Genomic DNA, 18,949 nt, shown 5'->3' on the forward strand with positions numbered 1-18,949 from the left:
ACCCACAGATACATCTTCAGCCCCACCTCCCAAACTCATTCAGTCAGATGGAAGCATGATAAAGCGGGTGCTCTCACCTCAACAAGGTGGCTCTGTGCAGGGCTCACTCAGAGTCCAATGAAAAAGGCAACATGCAACAGGGCAGAATTGGACCTTCTAAAAATCTCCCCTTCGGAACTTATGTGCACAGGTGAGACCTATCTTCTGGCCAACTAAGGTCTTACCTTCCTTGCCAAGGGCTCAACTCAGGATTCAGAGCACCACCTAGAGGGAGGAAGTAGGTGCTCTCTTTGGCTTTGACTATGGGGACGCTTAGACCCCTCTTCCTAGATCCTGGGGAGGAATGACGCAAACTCTCCATTTGCTCAACTGACAGTTCTCTGGGTGTTGATCGCAAAGTCAGCATATGCAGTATAAAGTAACGCAGGCCCATGTACTCAGTAGAAGCCCAACAATCGTCTGCTGAATTAAATCTGTGCAAGAAATGCGCACCTCCTGTGGTTAGCTTTTCAAAAGAAAATGCCTGTGTGCACACACAGACACCCACATATCGTACACCTGTTTTTAAATGAATACATGTTTAGAGTGAAGAAGCTGTAACCCGAGAGGCTGGGTGCTGGCTGACATTTGGCGCCTTGCGCCTCTGAACCTCAGAACAAAGGCTGTGGCTCTCCAGTTAGCCCTGCTCCCTGTGGGTGGAAGGGGCTGTAGGTTCCGTGCAGTTTAGAAGCTGCCCCCATCGGCCCAGGCTCACCCTTCCACTTCCCAGCACCTTGCCCAGAGCATACCACAACTCTTCTTTTTATTTTATTTTTTATAATACTTTATTAAATTTATTGGGGTGACAATGGTTAATATGAACATATAGGTTTCAAGTGTGGATTTCTATGTTACAATATCTGTATATTGCTGTGTGCCCACCGCCCAAAATCATATCTACTCCTGTCACCATATATTAAGTCCCTCTTTACCCTCCATCTCCCCACCCCCTTCCCTCTGGCAACCGCCACACTGCTGTTTGTGTCCACAAGTTTCAGTTTTATATCCCACATATGAGTGAAATCATATGGTTCTTAACTTTTTCTGACTGACTTCTCTCACCTAGCATAATATTCTCAAGGTTCATCCGTGTTGTTATGAATGGCAGTCTCTCATCCTTCCTTATGGCTGAGTAGTATTCCACTGTGTGCATGCACCACACCTTCTTTATCCAGTCCTCTATAGCAGGGCATTTTGGTTGTGTCCATGTCTTGGCCACTGTGAATAATGCTGCAATGAATATAGGGTGCATATATCCTTGCAAATACATTTTTTTTAGTTTTGTGGATATATATATACACCCAGGAGAGGGACTGCTGGGTCATGCAGAAGCTCTATTCTTAACTTTTTGAGGAACCACCAGACTGTTTTCCATAGTGGTAGTACCAGTCTACATTCCCACCAACAGTGAATGAGGGTTCCCTTTTCTCCACAACCTCCCCAACACTTGTTATTGCCTGTCTTGTTGATCACAGTCACTCTAGCAGGTGTGAGGTGGTATCTCATTGTAGTTTTGATTTGCATTTCCCTAACTGCTAGTGAGGTGGAACATTTTTCATATATCTATTGGCTGTTCGTATGTCTTCTTGGGAGAGTTGTCTGTTTCAGGTCCTCTGCCCACTTTTTGATTGGGTTGTTTGCTTGTCTGGTGTTGAGTTTTATGAGTTCTTTATATATTTTGGAAACTAAACCCTTGTCAGAGCCACTGTCTACAAATATCATCTCCCATCTGGTTGGCTGTCTCTTGGTTTTGTTGTCAGTTTCTTTTGCTGTGCAGAAGCTTTTTAGTTTGATATAGTCCCATTCACTTATTTTTGTCTTTACTTCCCTTGCCTTTGGGGTCAAGTTCATAAAATGTTCTCTACAACCAAGGCCCATAAGTTTGGTACCTATGTTTTCTTCTGAGTAACTATTGTTTCAGATCTCACATTTAGGACTTTGATCTATTTTGAGTTAATTTTTGTACATGAGGACAAACTGTAATCCAGTTTCATTCTTTTACATGTGGCTTTCCTGTTTTCCCAGCACCATTTATTGAAGAGACTATCTTTATTCCATTGTGTGTTTCTGGCTCCTTTGTAGAAAATGATCTGCCCATATACATGTGGTTTTATATCTGGGCTCTCTACTCTGTTCCACTGACCTATGTCAGACCACAGTTCTTACTGACTGACCTCCCTCCCTCCTTCCCTCCTACAGCCCTGCCCCGCTGGGTGGTGTCTCTGTCTCGGGCCCATGCCATACTGAATGGGTAACCACTGTAACACACCTGCTCATTCCAACTGCTGCTCATTCATGGGAAGTGGGCCCAGTGTCACTGGGCCCCGCCACCCTCCAGCGGGGTCCACAGGCAGTGGCGAGTCAGGACCAACTCTTCTTCACACCTCATTCAGCCTGAGACCCCACGCTTTGGGCCAGGGCCAGCCCTTACACGGGATGCAAAGTTAGCATCCAGAAAGGACAAATGACATTCTTTACCTGCATTTGTTTACCTGCTTTAAGTTTTGTCACTTTAAGAATTCCTATTTGTTTTGAGTCTTCACTCCCTTCCCTTTTCCAGATCTCCTCTCCTGACACCAGGAATGCCTTTCTTTACTCTCTCCATTATCCTAAAGCCCAAGTTAGGATACTCCTCTCCTCTAGGAAATTTGCCTCTTTGTCTCCAGCCCCCACCACCCCTTAAGAAACCCTTCCTCCTTCAGGCCTGAGAGTAGGGACTATGCACTGAAATCACCGGGAACAGAGTCAAACAAGCACTGTAAAGGCCAGCCTCATCTACCAGATTCTTAAATTTCTGAAGGACAGGAGCCGTGTCCTCAGTGCGGAGCTGAGACCACAGAAAGCCTGGAAGACAGGCCACCTCTGCCACAGACACAAATACCAGCATCCATGGCCCGTGTGCAGCAGCTGGTGTCGCTGCCCCATGTGGAGTGCAGCTTGAGGGCACTCTCCCAGGTTACAGCTGTTTCTGAGATTTTTTAGCTCTCCTACCAGATACAGAGTTAGGGATTACCTGCAGCCAAAGAGCCATTTCCAGAAGCTGAATGGATCCGTTGTGGGAAACACACCTGGGTGAACTAAGTTTCAAAGGGCTCACACAGAGAAGGGAACACATCTGAGGAACTATGGAAGTGTCCTGGGAAAATGCTGATGGAAGGGCAAGAGAAAATAAGGCAGGCAAAATCCTGCTCATAATCCTGCCAGAAAGAGCCAGAACACAGTTCAGGGAAGCTGCTTCCTAATTCCTCCCGGCTGCCAAAGGACCATGTGGGCATCTCTGTACAACTCACAGACATCCTTTCAGAATTTGTAAATGATTTCCCCTCATGCCTGCCCGGCAGAAAAGTACTCCTTTATTCCCCTAAATACCTGCAAGCCAGTAAGCATCTGTTACCTGCACATCAATCCCTAAAGCTGCCAGAACGGCCTGGCCTCACACACCCAACCTGGAAAGGCGGTTCACTCTCAGGACTCCAACCTGAGCACAGGTGCCCTGCTCATGAGCCCAACTCAAAAAGCCCTCATCAAACAGACACAAATGTCACCTCTTCTCCAGGGTCCCCCCCCACCACCACCCAACAAGGTGGTTGGGATGACAGGGACCAGGGTGGTGCCTAAGTTATGGAAGGTACCCACAGACGCTGTTAAACTCAGTCCTGACCCAGGCGGTGGTGGTCTGGAAGCTCTAGCCTCTGGGACTGAGAACAAGTGGTTTGTAACTCAGAGGCCCCTCCCTGAGAAGCCACTATGAACGATGACAGCTACATCTTCCTTTCAGAGATGGAGAAGGCTTATTTCCTCTCTTCTCCAGCATCACCTTTCATTTGTTCCTTCACTCATTACTCAGACAGGCCCTCTTTACTCCCAAATGGATCTCTCACGACCACCAATGAGCAAAGCCAGGAGCCCCGGGAAAGCACCCCAGCACTTGTGCCACTGTAATTCCAGCTCAGCAGAATTCAGTGATTCCCCCCTTCCCACAGTGCCCTGGCCGCAGCTCCCAAATCATTCAACACGCCCCAGTCCCCTGCCAATTTGGTTCAACAAATGTCTATTTTCAAAGAAACCTAAGCTGCCCGCTTCTGGTTCACTTCCCTCATAACTCATCACAGGTTGTGTGTGTGATGCTGAGGGAAGCCATCCTGAGGCTTGTCCCCTTGGATCCAGGAAGTCCCCAGTGCCAGCGCTAAGTGGCACTCAAGCACAGGGAGGCCCACACAGCAGGGGCAGCTCCTGCACACACGGGCCCTGCCAGTTCTCGCTCCTAGTGGCCCAGGGGGCCGGGCTGCAGTGCCAGGTCCTCCCAGGCACAGTGCGAGTGACAGCATTAGTGACAGGCCAGTCCTCTTACACAGCAAAGCTGTAGCTCAAATATTTATTGTATGTGTCTGGCTTTCACACGGAATTTGCAACCTGCCAGTTACCAGTGTTTACCTTGGTAGAAATTCACGGGAAATCTTAGCCTGAACAGGCCCAGAGTTTATTTTACTGCCAGATAAACAACTTTCTTTGATAAATCATCCATGTGACAGTGTTCCTGAAAGACTAAACAAAGATTTCAAGTGCAATCTATAGGCCTTTGAGAAGCCTTCCAAAGCTAATGCATGTTTAATTGGCTGCTCTAAGCAGGCTGAGGCAGGGCAAGGGACTGACATTTCTTTGGCCATTTGTACTCTTTTTTAAAAAAAAAAAAAGTTACAGATTGGAGCTTCTGGCTCATTTCTGCAAAATTGGACAAAATTTACCAATATTTAAATGTTCAGATGCTTCTCAACATAGCCTGTTTTTGGTTAAAGGGAGTACTTATCAAACATCACAAGGCAGTTTTTGGAAAAGAAATTAAAAATTGCCCTGGAAATGCTGCTTGAGAAAAAGGGGAGGGCAGAGGGAAGTACAACACACAAGGTCTAAAATCTCTCTTAAATAGACCCCAATATATTAGAAGTTGAAAAGCTCATATTAGGAATAAGATTTTTAAGTAACACACAAAAACACAAAAGAAAAAACTTGGGTGGGCATGTCCTAGAATTGGTCTATACTCAGCCCAAGCTTCCTGTATTCTGCAGTTTTGATTGTCTAATGACATCCGGTTTTACAGTGACATAAGGGTGGCATCCTACTAAAACTGCTAGTAGGCTGTTTTTTTGTCTGCTTTGGTTTGGTTTGGTTTTTTAACTACAGCACCTTGAAGTTGCATAAAGCTTTCAAAGTTTTTCCAAATGGGCTTTTAAAAAGGCTTCTTCAGCTTAATCCTCTGTTAACCAGAGAATTAATTGGGACATTCCATTCTATTTCCTAAATTTTTTTTGCCAAACAAGGCTATTTCATTAGTGTTAGGATTTTCCTACCTAGGCTAATTTCCATCCTGAAATAATCATACACACACACACACATACACACACATACATATATAGATATGTGTGTGTGTGTATATATATATATTATATATATATATTATATATATATATATTGTTGATTTCAGGGAGAGGGAGAAAGAGATGGAAACATCAATGATGAGAGAGTCATTGATCAACCGCCTCCTGCACGCCCCCTACTGGGGGTCTAGCCCGAAACCCAGGCATGTGCCCTGACCGAGAATCGAACCATGACCTCCTGGATCATGGGTTGACACTCAATAACTGAGCCACGCCGCCAGATTGGAACAATCCTTTTGAATAAGAAGAGGTCGTTATTACAGATGAAGCAGCCGCCGGCCATATTCCAGGAACGGGACACACTTGGTTTATTCAGCAATTCCCAGTTAACACAGGAATCGCCATCCACATTTTGCAAGTGAGGAGACAGGCTCAGGGAGGTTTAGAGATTTCCTCATGGTTGCTCAGCTTATCGGGTTGGGGTTTAATCCAAGCCTGTTCTTTCTACTCTACTGTGCTGCCTGCTTTTCTCCACAAAAAAAGAAATCAACCATTGCTGAGTTCTTTCTATGTTAGGCACAGACATTAGTCCACTTATATCCCACAAACTCTGAATGTAGTGAAGGAGCACCCTGTGCCCCCTTCGCAGGGCGCCTCCTCTACCATTCCTGGCAGGATGGAAATGTGATGGGCATGAGAGAACATGAAGGAGGAAGGGTATGGAATCTGGACTGGCTACCCAGGTAGGTGCTGATGGGAACAAAACCTGGAAGGGATGCCAGGTGGAGTGGCCTTGGGCAACCAAGTGACTAACTCCTCTATCTGAGCCTTATTTTCCTCAGTCTTTAGCATGAGAACCCTGGACTGGCTGATCTTGAGGTCCCACCATGCCCTGCATCTTTAGAATGACAAAGGGATACAGATGAGCAAGACAACACTCAAAGAAATGGGCCATTTGTGAGGGCTACAGAGCAGCCCCCTTATCCAATCTCATCCTTTACCCCCTCTTCCTCCAACCACTCCCAGAAAAGCTTCAGAGAGCAGGGGTGAACTTGAGGGCAGATCCTCCTTGCTCCCCTTCTCCATGATAGTTTATATACACATCAGATGATAAAGAGGACATTTGTTAAGTGAAATAAGCCAGACACAAAAGGACAAATACTGCAGGATTCCACTTATATGCAGTACCTAGAATAGTGAAAGTCATAGAGAAAGTAGAAGGGTGATTTCTGGGGTGCAGGGAGGATGGGGAGTTAGGGTTTAGGCACAGAGTTTCACTTTGGCAAGATGAAAAATGCCCAAAGGTGGACGGACAGCAAAGGGAACATATGCAATGCCACTAAACTGTATACTTAAATATGGTAAAGATGGTAAATTTTATACTATGTACATTTTACCACAATAAATTTTTTTTAAAGATGAGGGCAGGACTACTCATAACCAGAGAATGATAGAATCGCAGGTTTGAGGGTACATCAAAGGAGCCCCAAGCCACACCACTGGGCAACTGACCATCCCAAGGAATATCCTGGTCAGAACCAGTTCACCACAAAAAAGGGGAAGTCATGTATCAGCCAATCCTGAACCTACCATGCCCACACCTAGACATGTCCTAGGACAAAGAAGAGCTACCATTCCAGGTTGGCACAAGGAGGGGGAAGTGCTGAAACCAGAATTCAGTTCAGGAAAGATTTCAATAAATAAGCCAGAGCAGGAGTTCCTGAGATGCACCTCTCACTTGTTTGGTGAGAGTCACAAAGGGAGGGCTCGTCTGCCCGGGACAGGTGGCTGGGCTACTGCCATCCCTGCAAAGAGCACCAAAATGAATGTTTAGTGAGTCTAGCCTGGGCTGGGCCCAGGGTGAGGTTCCTTACACACCAGCTCATCTGCTCCTCATCAAAACTTATACCTGGCCATCAGCTGCCATTTCACAGAGGGAACTGAGGCTGGAGAGGTTACAAAACTTGCCCAGTGCTGCAGAGCATTCGTACGGTGATAGAGGGAGGAGTGAACTCGGTTCCAGAGAATGCCGTGCCCACCCACCGATCCTGGGTTTCTGTGTATTCTCTCATACTTAAATGTGCTTTCACATCTGAGAGATGCTAAACAGAAGTGCTCGGTGAAATATGTTTTATCTAAGTGTCTTCTTGCCACAGGTAGAGCCAAGAAGAAATTAGAGATGGAGATAGGATGTACCACAATCACCAGAGGGGAACTACAGCTCTTTCTCCAGCTTTTCCTCAGTTCCTGGACGTGACTTCCGAGTGCAAAGTGCTCCCGATATGACCTCAATCCAAACTGCTCAAGACCTGATTCGTCTGGCCAGGGCCCCGGGTTTGGCATCTATTCAGGAACTCTATCTGAGACTGCGAGTGAGCCAGGAATGACATCACAACTCACCCGGCCAACTCGAAGGCTTGGAAGGCTCCTGGTTCAGATAGGTCTGTGCACCGTCCAGCCCAGCCCAGTGCATGGGAAGACTAGACTGGTCTCAGGCTATGAGCTGAGAATTACATATCCAGTGCACTTAAAGTGCCAACACCACCTTTCCCCTCACATGAGATGCCACAGCTCCTTCCTAGTATTTACAGAGCGGTGGGTGGAATATGTATTTTGGAGATTGTCAGCGACAACTGTTACCCTTCTCCCATGTCTATTTAATTCTACTTTGACTGAACTAGATTTCTGAATGTTAGGGCTTTTTTTTTTTCTTTTACATATATACTCAGTCACTCAAAACAGGGCATGTAATTTTCCTTGGACTTAATAAACAAGTGGAACATATTCACCTGGAAAGGAGCCTTTTCCCTTTATAAATAAGGAAGTCCAATTTCCAAATCCCTGCCATCCCATGTCATTCATATTCTCATCTGACAAATATTTATTTTATGCCTCCATGTCCAGGACCCTGTGCCAGAGGCTGTAAGTACAAGCAGACCTTGTTTCGTTCATTCTAAGACACAGATTAGCATTACATTTGAATACAAAGTATGTTTTCTTTATCAGTGGTACCAAATGAATAGTGCATCTCACAATTAATGGGCATCTTACATTAGGTGAAATATGGTACAAGATATAGCCCCTGCTCTCAAGCAGCTTACAGATGTTGCAATTACTGTGCTGGCTGCCAGTTTTCTTCCTCTGTGGGAGGAAACTCGGGGCTTAGTTTGGAAAGGCTGAACCTACTCTTTGCAAGAGATCAAACAACCCTTCAGAGTGAAACAGTGTGCCTCCAAACAGCAGCACAGCCAAGACACCTTGAAAAAGGAGTGAGAACAAATTAGCGAAGGTGCAGGAACCTCCAAAACTATTTCTTCTAGGAAATATTCCCAAACACTACCCATGAGAGCCGATTTTTTTTATATATTTTTTTTGCTTTCCTATTTGACTCATTTTTATGTTGCAAAGTATGGTTTTACTCTTTATGAGGAAACACATAAATGGAAAGAAAATCCTTCCAGAAGGCAAGGAAAATTTCTGGGGGCAAAGAAATCTTTTTCCACAGTGAGAAAATACCGGGCTAAAGAAGTTGTCAATTGAACTCTCAAGCTCAAAAAACTGGAGAAACCAGCACAAGAGAAAGCTCTGATCTTAGAAATACATCATCATGCACAGTTCTACCAGAAAAACTCATGGGTGTTTGCAGATACTAGAGAAGCTTGAGAGAGTGGCCAGAGGTGCGGTCCTAGCCTCACGGCAATTATAAATCAGATCCTCACATCCTTAGGACAAGCTGACCTGAAGACGGCTATGGGCACTGGGTGGTTAACAGCAGGATCATTAGTGTGGCAGCTTGCAAATATTGCATTGGCCTGTGTAAGAGAAGAAAGCAGCACCCTGTTGTCACATAGCAGGAAAACCAGAAAGGACAAAAAGCAGATGGGTGCTTCCTGAGTTAAGCACAGCAGGCAGGCTGGCTGCCATGTTGAATTCGGAGGCTCTGCACCACCTAACTTTTGGCTCTGCCACATCTGGTACTTGATCCAGGCTGATCCAGCTGCATTCCTGAGCTTCAGAACACAGGTGTTTCTACTGATGCTTTTCCCTGTTGGGGGAAAACAATGTGTTCTGAACTGAGGGGGTCCAGTACAGGGGTGTTGAGACTGGTGGCCAAGCAGACCAGGCAGAGTTACAAATGCACTGCCCAAGGAGGAGGTAACAGGGTGGCCACGCAGGAGTCTGAGGATGAGTTGGCAGGAGGGCAAGTGTGCGTGCTGACCCCGAAGGAATGCACCCCTTGTTCCTGGAGCTCACAGAGAGCCTTCCAGCAACCTGATGTCTTCCCATTCCAGCCAGGATGTCAGGGCCACTTACTCCAAAGTTTGATCCCTAAAGCAGGGAGCAAAACGTTCTTTTTCTTTTCTGTTGTGTGTCAGCTTGCATTGCCGAATGTCTTTGTTTCCTAACTCAATCCCATCAGTGTAAGCTGACTGCCTCACTTACTTGAAATGAACTCAGAGAAGAAACAAGTTTCCCACAAGGCTGCATTCTCCAGGGTGCTGAGAAGGACAGAGCTAGGCTCAGCCCCTGCAGAGAGGGACAGAGGAGGAGGGGGGACCCTATTTATTGTCTTAGAAGAACATTACAAACAAAACACTGAAAGTCTCTCCTGCATCCAGATGAAAGCAGCACAGCATTCACCATACCCGTACTGGAGAGATAAATGCCTCTATGGCCAAGTCCAGTGGCTGTTTGTCTTCTCGTAAATGAGGAAGGCGGCATGAGGAAAGATAAAGGAACTCCAGTTGGGAAAGTGCGATTCCTTATTTATGAAATAAGTGAACTTGATAAGACGATCTGCAGGGTCCAGGAAAAAGTCAAAATTTCCACGAACCCAAGAATAAAATAAACTCAGAGCTAAAAGAACACAGTCCCAAAAAGCTAATCACTCCGATACACCAAGACCTGACTGGTTATTAAAATAAGATATAGCCCTCCCTTCTGGAAGGCATGAGCAGGTGCTGGCTGACTCAGTAGGTACCTACTATAGTGGGGGAAATATGTCCATCCCCAGGGGAGTTATTGGGCACCCTTTAGACCCTTACCTTACACCAGAAGGTCAACCTTCCACATTCAAATTCTTTCCCAAGGCTTGCCTCTTCAGCTCATGTCTAGGGAAGGCCTCCAGTTTAACTAGCTGCCACAAAGCCCCCAGCTACCAGAATTTTGGTGGGTAACTGAGAGAGATTAGAGGGGACCTGATGACAAGTTCAGGCTGTTATGTCCCAGACAACAATCTGAGCATAAGCATGGACCCGCTTCTCACAGCTCTTGGCATTAACTTTGGCCCTGAATTCCCACAGCCCCCTCTTCAGCTGGTGAATTATAAAATGTGACTCCAGTTTCTAGGAAATCAGTGATTAGTGTTTGGTCAGGAATTTAAATTTTTTTAATTAAATTTTAATTTATTCCAGGTAAGTATTTTTGGATATGGCATCTAGCACAAGGCTTTGCACTCAAGAAACACTGAATGAATAGATACATGAATCAGTAAATAACCAGATGCATTGGATCTGAGCTCCGTAACAGGAAGACATCCCCTGCCAGTCACCTCCACACACTCAGTTCCAGGGTTTGCCATCACATTTCCCTCAGGAGCCGAGCCTGACAGAAGTCGTATGAGCAGCTAGTACATCTGCTAATATATTACCTTTCAGAGTTTAATATGATTCCCTGGATTCGATGAAATGTCAGAGGGCCAATTTCTGAAGATAAGTGTGGTGACTTACAGTATCTGAAGAGGAACAATGACATCTACAAGAGTGGCCCCTTAGTCACCCCTCCTAAGAATCCCTCAGGAACACGGCCATACCTGAGCAGATTCTTCCTGCCCAGCCATGCAGCCAAAGTCTTCTCATCAGGATTTCTGAGATTTTATTTATGTCTTTTTTCTCCATACTCAAAGGTGTCTTCAGGAAGGAATCCCAACCCCATGTGTGGAAGTAAAGCTTGTTGCTAAGGCAGTGTGGGGCTGCGCACCCGCAGGCTTTACAGCAGGAGACCCACCAGGCTAGGCTGGTATTCAACACCCCCTGGTGAAACAAGAGTGTGACCATTGAGAAGCAAATGTCACTCCAGTCAGATGGAAGGGTAATCAGAGCTCTCCACAATTTTATTTGAGTTCATTTAAAATAACCAACAAAGAGCCCGGCTGGGCATTGCTCAGCAGTTGAGCGTCGACCTAGGATCCAGGCGATCGGGGTTCGATTCCCGGTCAGGGCACATGCCCGAGTTGCGGGCTTGATCAATGACTCTCATCATTGGTGCTTCTATCTCTCTCTCTCCCTCTCCTTTCCTCTCTCTGAAATCAATAAAGGTCTATTTAAAATAAAATAAAATATAAAAAAAATATGTAAAATAAAATAAAATAACCAACAAAGAAAAGCGTGTGACAAACACAAGCAGCAAAATGCAGAGTAAACCAAATCCTCTTTGAGGTCCTGCTATCCCCCCCAAGGACGAAGGAGGTCTGTAGAGACACCTAGTATAGAGATAATGCACACAAAATACCTCCCTCCTCAAGAAGCTCTCCATGCCAAAGGATCTGATTTCTCCAACTTGTCTTCGGTCACAATGGCAAACACCCTGAGAGCATGTCTGTCATATGTAAACTTCCTGTAACTCACATGTTCATGCACATACGTGTGCAGCTCATTCAGACATGGCACTCTGCCAGTACAAGGCCCCTTCGGGTACTTTATGATATTTGGTTAATGAAAACACGGAGTAGTAGCTCTGAAAGGGCATAAAGACTCGTGTTACCTTGATAAGAATTCTGTACAAAATCCAGCCTCAGGGACGCAACGCAGGCACCATGAGAAACGCCCTATTCAGCACCAGGCTGAACCTGCCCTTCAGCAAAGCAGGCCTGGCTCGAACCATTCTAAGCATCCATATGAAAGAGAGGCAGGCATGAGGGAGTCGGCCCCTCGAATGGGTGCGGTGAACATTTACTTCTCCCAAAGGAGAGAATCCCAGGGTGTCTGGTGCACAGGTCTAAGAGGCAGACCACCAGGGACCATCCCTGAAAGGCCACCTGAGATCGGTCCCCCAGGCCATATCTAGCCCTTCTCCTGGGGCTATAAATGCTGATTTGAAATTCCCTTTTAACCCAGAGTGATTTGGGAGAAAAGGGAGAGAAATCCCAATATTGTGAGGATGTCAGTTTTCTCTGCCCCTCCTCTGAATGCCCTCATGTTGGACTCTCCCCTCCGGGGAAGGCACCCAACCATCGGCCATTTCAGATCCTGGGTAGAGTGGTGCTGACACCTAGGGGTGGATGGCGAAAGAGCCAGTGCGGAGAGAAGGCCGGCCCAACCTGCATGCTGTACCTCCGGGGAGTGTCCAAGGAGTGGTGTTTTCCCCCAGTTCCTGTCCACCTGTCCCCAAGTCTACCTCCCTCCTAGAGAAGGTCACCAAAAACCTGTCCAGTGACCTCCCACACAGAAGGACAAAGGCAAAGTTTGACTTTAATTAAAACCGGCCAGTTCCCCACCCCGTTCCCACATCTGCCTGAGAAAAGCAGCCACAGGGGAGGCTGGAGGTAGAGAATATAAAGCCAGAAGAAGATGCATCGACAGGCTCTGTTCAGCAGGGACACGGGCCAGGAGGAACCGGGGCGCTTTCTTACCAAACTCGCTCGCACAGAGATGTTCGATTATGGCTTCAGATTTCAACTCGTTGTCACATGGAGGACACACGGTTGTGCCTGGGAAGGGAGAGGAGAAGGAAAAGAAGCTGTGAGTTGTGGGTTAGGGGGTGCAGAGAGGAGCCGTCCCTGGGAAAGAGATCAGCCCACAACCATAATGAAAGTAATTAAAGGCCTTCTGGAATTTCTGAAGGGCAACCCAACAATCAAAGAGAGGGCTCCCAAGGCCCAGGACCTAATGCTATTAAGTGGACATATGGTTTCTTGAAAATCTGGGGGCTAGAGCTGTTGAATATAGCACAGATACTTACAGCATCAACACCTGGGGCTGGGTTGGGGCGACTCCTATGGCTTGTGGCTTGATGGGCTATGGCGGGCCTCTGGGGAAAGCTGACTTATAAACCAAACACATCTATTCCAGTTGTCGGTTTCCTGTTCTTCCTCCCCTTTCCTTTGAATATCCCCCATCTGATTCCTGCCCCCTTCCCGTTCTCAAGCTCCCAACAAGACAGCAGATCAACCTGACCGGCTCTCTAGGAGCCAAGAAGGAAAAAAGGACTCAGCCAGACTCACAAACTCTAACCCCAGGCCCTGAACACCTCTCAAAAAGGGCTATCACTAGCAGGAGCTGCCAAATGGGAGGACAGAGCTGGATGGGAGAGACCCTCTGGAGGCATTTTCATGACACTGTGAAGTGCTTTGAAGAGGAGATGTGTGTGTGGCCGACATCAGGGCCACTGGTAGGTGGCTAAGTTCCAAGGGGAAAAGGCATCTGAGGACGGGGCTAGAAGCCTTCTCCAAGTCAAAATGCTACTGATGCTGGAGGGATCCCAGGGAAATAAAGTGTTTCTGTGGAAGGGCAGGGAGAAAGAGGTACAGTGTAATCCCCAGAAAGATGCAGTGGCTTCTCATCACCACCACCACCACCATCACCATAAGCATCTTCCAAATGACTTGGAGTTTTATCCGTGATCTGGGAAAGCATCAGCATGCTCTAAGGGGCACTCCATCCTTGGCACAGCACTAGAGGCCGAGCCAGGCTGGAGCCAAGGAGGACAGGAAAGTCACCTCAAGGAAGGATGGTGGCTGAGCGACCTCTGCTCAAACATAAGGCTCTTGACACCACCCCCCTCCTCCCCCCTTCCCTCTCCATGGCTCCTGGGATAGTATCTCCTCCTCAGGGAGCTCCCCTGTGGCTCAGTGAAATGGGCAAGGCCTCCCAAGATGAAGGAAAAGCAGGGCGCTGCACAGCCCTCCCAGGCCCATGCTGCCCCCAGGACACAGCGGCCCAGAGCTGGCCACCCCCCTCCACTTCCAAGCAGGGTCCCTACATGGCCCAGCAGAGACCACATGTCTTAGTCTTTGTTCACAGATTCCTCTCCAGCCTTTACTCTACATCCAGGGCCAAACACCATCCAGATTCTCAATGCAGCAAGAACCACAGCCACGCTCCAAGCGGAAGACTGTGTGACTGTCTTTTGGCCCAGATGTTGGAAATTTGCTTTTCACCCAAAAGCAAATTTGAGATTGGTAGTGTTTCTAACAAAGGGAAAAACTTACCCAGAGTTTTACATATGGTTCTTGCTTCCATGGGGAGAAAAACAGGGAAAGGAAGTCCTGCAATATGGGCAGGACCATGTAACTTATAGTGGGAGCATCACCTGTGCCTTGGGGTTTTCCTTGTTCAGGTTTTTTGGTTTTTTTTAATGGAAGCTAACACACTGCAAGGTTCTATGAATATAATCCTGACCAAACAAGTAGAAGGGCAGGGCCATCAGAATATAAACGCCAGGTCTCCATCTGCTCCTCACACTCACATCATTTTATCTAGACACTGGGTTCCCGATCCCAGCCAAGGGCTCTGTACCCCACAGGGGCATTTCCCTTGGTACCATCAATGACCTTTGGCCTTCAGTGCCTCTCAGGGCAGCAGGAGCTCCTTGAGGTGAGCTCTGTGTGTTCTCAATGTGGCTTCCCCCCATCTTACTTTCCTTATAGCCGGCTATGGAGCAGCAGCAGCTCGATCCAGACAGGAGGAATGTGTAATGCAATATTAATCTGTGCCCCTTCTGACTGTCCTTGGGGCCCCACAGGCTGCCTCAGCAGGAAAAATCCACCCAGGCATCTGTCTGAGAGGTAGAATGAAACCGCTGTTTTAAAGTGTATTTAAAATGTTTAAGCAAAGGGACCAAAAACTAAAACGTTTTTGTGTTTTATTAATATTTAAAGGGGAGTAGAAGAGAAAGCCCAACAGTGGGATCAGGATTAAGTAAATTTTTAAAAATCAATGCACACACACACACACACAGCACATTCTCTACCCCCTCTCTCACACAACGCTCTCTCTCTCTCTTACATACACACACACACACACACACACACACAGCAGGTCTTCCCTGGTCAGCTCCTGGATACACGGAGAAGGGACTCCATGGAAGGCTGTTGGGCATAATGAGGGCACTGTGGCCTCTGTGACCTGTGACTAGAACAGCCAGGCTGATTTAATGCACAACATGCCTAAACAACAACTAAACTAAACTAAAAGTATGTGCTTGTTCATACAACTTCAATCAATAAAACCTTGCAGGAAGGAAAACAACTTATCATAATGTAGAGGTCTAATGTAAGTCAAGACTTAGAAATAACTTTCCTAGGAAAAGAACCATTGCCTCTCCCATAACAGATGCTTGATGCAGTTTGGGCCATGGCCTTTTTTGGGGGGGGAGGGGGGCGTTGTCTTTTGCCTCATTTCTCATAACTGAGTTTATTTTAATAACACATGGCCACAAAGGGCAGCCCAATACCCCAAAGTATGTAAACAGAAATCAGCCAAATCATACAGAGATCTGATGCTGCTTTGAAAACTCAGTTTTAATTTTCAAGAATAAAAGAATAAAAATAGGACATGTGTACTTATTGTCATCCAAAAGTACCAGCCACCAGCCATCAGGTTATAAGAACCAGTAGTGCAGTCACCTCAACCTGCACCAATGCACATGCACACAGCCCTCCCACCTCCGTGCTCAGCTGACAGTCAGTGGCCATTTGGCCACAGAGGAAATCATGTAGGGCTCCTTCCCACTGAGTGGCTGCAGGCCTGGGGAGGAACAGATGCCCTCTCAAGGCAGAGCCTCTCACCAAAAATGCTGAGGGGGGACAACCAGTTCCCTGGTCCCACACCTGACTGGTCCTCTCACAGCCTTTCTCTCTGTTCAGCAGCTGGTCTTGGGAGGGTGACTACTGGGCACTCCTGGGATGGAGGAAGAAGAGAAGAGGGAGGTACAACAGCCCAGACAGGAGGAAGCACACCAGTGGAGCAGCAGCCAAGGGGTGAAAGGCTTCAAGAAGACACCCCAGACTTTTGGGGGTTCAACTGGGAGGATTCTTTTCCCTTCCTAAGTAGGCACCCCAGCCAGTCCTCCCATCTTCTCCTCAGAAGGTGTTCCCCCAAAGGTCTGCTTGTCCACCAACTAACTGACCCAGAAAGACAAGTGGACTCAGCCCAAGCAGAGCTGGCCAGGGCCTCCCAGGGCAGGACTAGGCTGGGTTGGGCTAATCCCCCAGCGGCCGGCCAGCCAGCGAGGAAGGGGAGAAGGAAAATGCTGTGGGCCGCAGGGGGTGGCTCCACACCGAGGAACACAAAGTGCTTTGTTTGCTCTAGGTAATTGCTCAGCTCTCGCTCTCAAAGAGCTGCACTTCCCAAAGGTTAACCCTGTGCAGACACCCAGGAAGTGGACAGCGAGAGGTGCCCGGATTCCCACCAGCCAGGACCCATGCCACCCAACATCAATCACATTGGACTGATCTTCTCCCTCCCTAGAATAAGTAAATGCGTTCAAAGTTCAGGGTGCCCCTTTCCCCAAACCCACCCCTACCCTCACTCTGCGGGAACACGCCCTTCAGTGGACATCTCTTTTTGGCATCACATAAAGATATGCGAAGTCAGCAAGCAGCCTTCCTGAATGTTACATGACAAGAAACACCCCCACCGGAAGCCCCCTCCTCAAAAAGCCCTCCAGACTTAGCCCCTGAGCTAAACACACCTGGGTATGGCTCCCCATCTCAGACTATCTCCACATCTTTAAGTCTCTGCTTCCAAAGAATTCAGGGTTGAATTTACTCCTATAAAAGTCAGGACACTGTGCTGGGGGGTTTGCTTGTTTCCTTGTGTTGCCTCTCTGGGATTTCTCTCCTCCCCCCCCCCCCCCCAAGAACTGCCCTTTAAGTGGGAGGGAGTTCGAGGAACTTCAGGCAGTCCCAGAGACAGTTAGGAAAGTCTCCAATTTGCAGAAATCCACTCCCCAAGGAGAGGCGAACAATGAACTAATTACATTTTTATCTTTCTAATTACCTGGGGATTTGTGTAAATGAGACACGCAGGGGGTATGCAAGCATGAAAAAGAGATTCTCCCCCCCCCCCCCCAACCCTCCCCAAGCCTTTACCTGAAAGGGGTGGAGAAACAGAAAACCCCGTTTCCAAAGTTTCTTTCTCAGCTAGTTCTGCAGTTTCGGCTACTTGGCTGAATGACTAGTTAAGGCAAGAGTTGTTTGTTTGTTTTTGTAAAATCCTCATGGAATCTAAGAAAATAAAGCTGCGCCCCAGCATGTATCCCGGCCTTCCTGAGCTTTCTGCACTTTGGGTTTTGGGTTTACCCTCCTGGTGCATCCTGTCTGGAGTGTTAATCACTGCGATGAAGGCTCGGTTCCCTCTCGGAAGGGAGACGGGCTCTCCTTTTATTTGGAGCTTAAGGCTTTGTTTCAGGTACGGAAAACAGAGACTGAACCCCAAGAAGAGCAGCTCCACAAGCGGGACCCCGTTTGGGGGAGGAGGGAAGCGCAGCCGCCGCGGCCGGGCCAGCCCGGAGGTCCGTGCACCTGGGTCGGGAGAGGCGCTAGGCAACACCTGGGACGGCCTGGAAGCTTTGGGGGGAAAAATCATCCTCTGCCCAGCCGAGGAGCAGTCTCTAGGGAGCACGTCCGAACTCCGGGGTGGAGCGGCAGCGGCGGTCGGGGTGGCAGCGGCTCTCCCGCAGCCCCCGCTGCAGCCCGGCGGATCCCAGGGTCCCCAGCAGCCCGGGGCATCGGAGGGGGTGGCCTTACCTTGGGGTTTGGAGGCTTCGGTGGCATTGGGCGGGGTCATGGCGATGCAGACATCCCCCTCGGGGAACTTGTCACACTTGAGCATCTCGGGCCAGTAGAAGCCGAAGAACTGCATGACCGGCTCGCAAGAGTCGCGCACGGCCTCGCAGAGCCAGCGGCACGGGTAGATGGGCCGGTCCAGGCAGACGGGCGCGAAGAGCGAGCAGAGGAAGACCTGGGTGCCGATGTGGCAGTTCTTGTTGAGCAGGGGCACCCAGCTGCTGGCCTGCTGCTTCACCTCGGCCATGGTCTCATGCTCCAGCAGGTTGGGCAGCACCATCTTCTTGTAGCCCACGTTGTGGCACAGCCGCAAGTCCGCGGGGATGTCCACGCACTGCGGCGGCTTGGTGTAGAAGCGCCCGCTCTGGTACGAGCCGATGTCCGACTGGAAGCTCACGTAGTCGTACTCGCTGGCCGAGCCCGCGGCCAGCAGCCCCGCGGCCAGCGCCAGCAGCACGCCCCCGGCGGCCCCGCGCCGGCCCCCCGCGCCGCGCCCGCTGCCCATGCTGGCTCCGCGCACTCGCTCCCGCTACGTCGGGGCTGCCTCGGCCGCCTCCCCGCGCGCGTCCCGCCGCAAACTTCCCGGAGTCTCGGGGGACAAAAGGCGCCGTCCCCACCGCGGCCCGACTCCGCGGCGCGCTCCGGCCCGGTCCTCGGCGGGGGGCGGCCCTCGGCCTGCCGCGGGGAGGGGGCGCGCGGCCTGAGTGCTGCCCGGGCTCCGGGCGCGCGGCACCGACTCCCGAGGCTG

General features: G+C 48.8%; 1 protein-coding gene across 1 annotated transcript in view; it reads right to left on the reverse strand.

Annotated features, from left to right (window-relative positions):
- Nucleotides 1-18,706, reverse strand: part of SFRP1 (secreted frizzled related protein 1) — a 40,949-nt gene extending 22,243 nt beyond the window's left edge. The window contains exons 1-2 of the mRNA XM_016195635.2: nt 18,163-18,706; nt 13,045-13,122 (exon numbers count right to left, since the gene is read on the reverse strand). Coding sequence (XP_016051121.2) covers nt 13,045-13,122; nt 18,163-18,706 — 622 coding nt within the window. The remainder of the gene's footprint in view (nt 1-13,044; nt 13,123-18,162) is intronic.
- Between the last annotated feature and the right edge of the window lie 243 nt (nt 18,707-18,949).

Source organism: Miniopterus natalensis, chromosome 2 (assembly GCF_054644295.1).
Source record: "Miniopterus natalensis isolate mMinNat1 chromosome 2, mMinNat1.hap1, whole genome shotgun sequence".
Classification (NCBI taxonomy): domain Eukaryota; kingdom Metazoa; phylum Chordata; class Mammalia; order Chiroptera; family Miniopteridae; genus Miniopterus; species Miniopterus natalensis.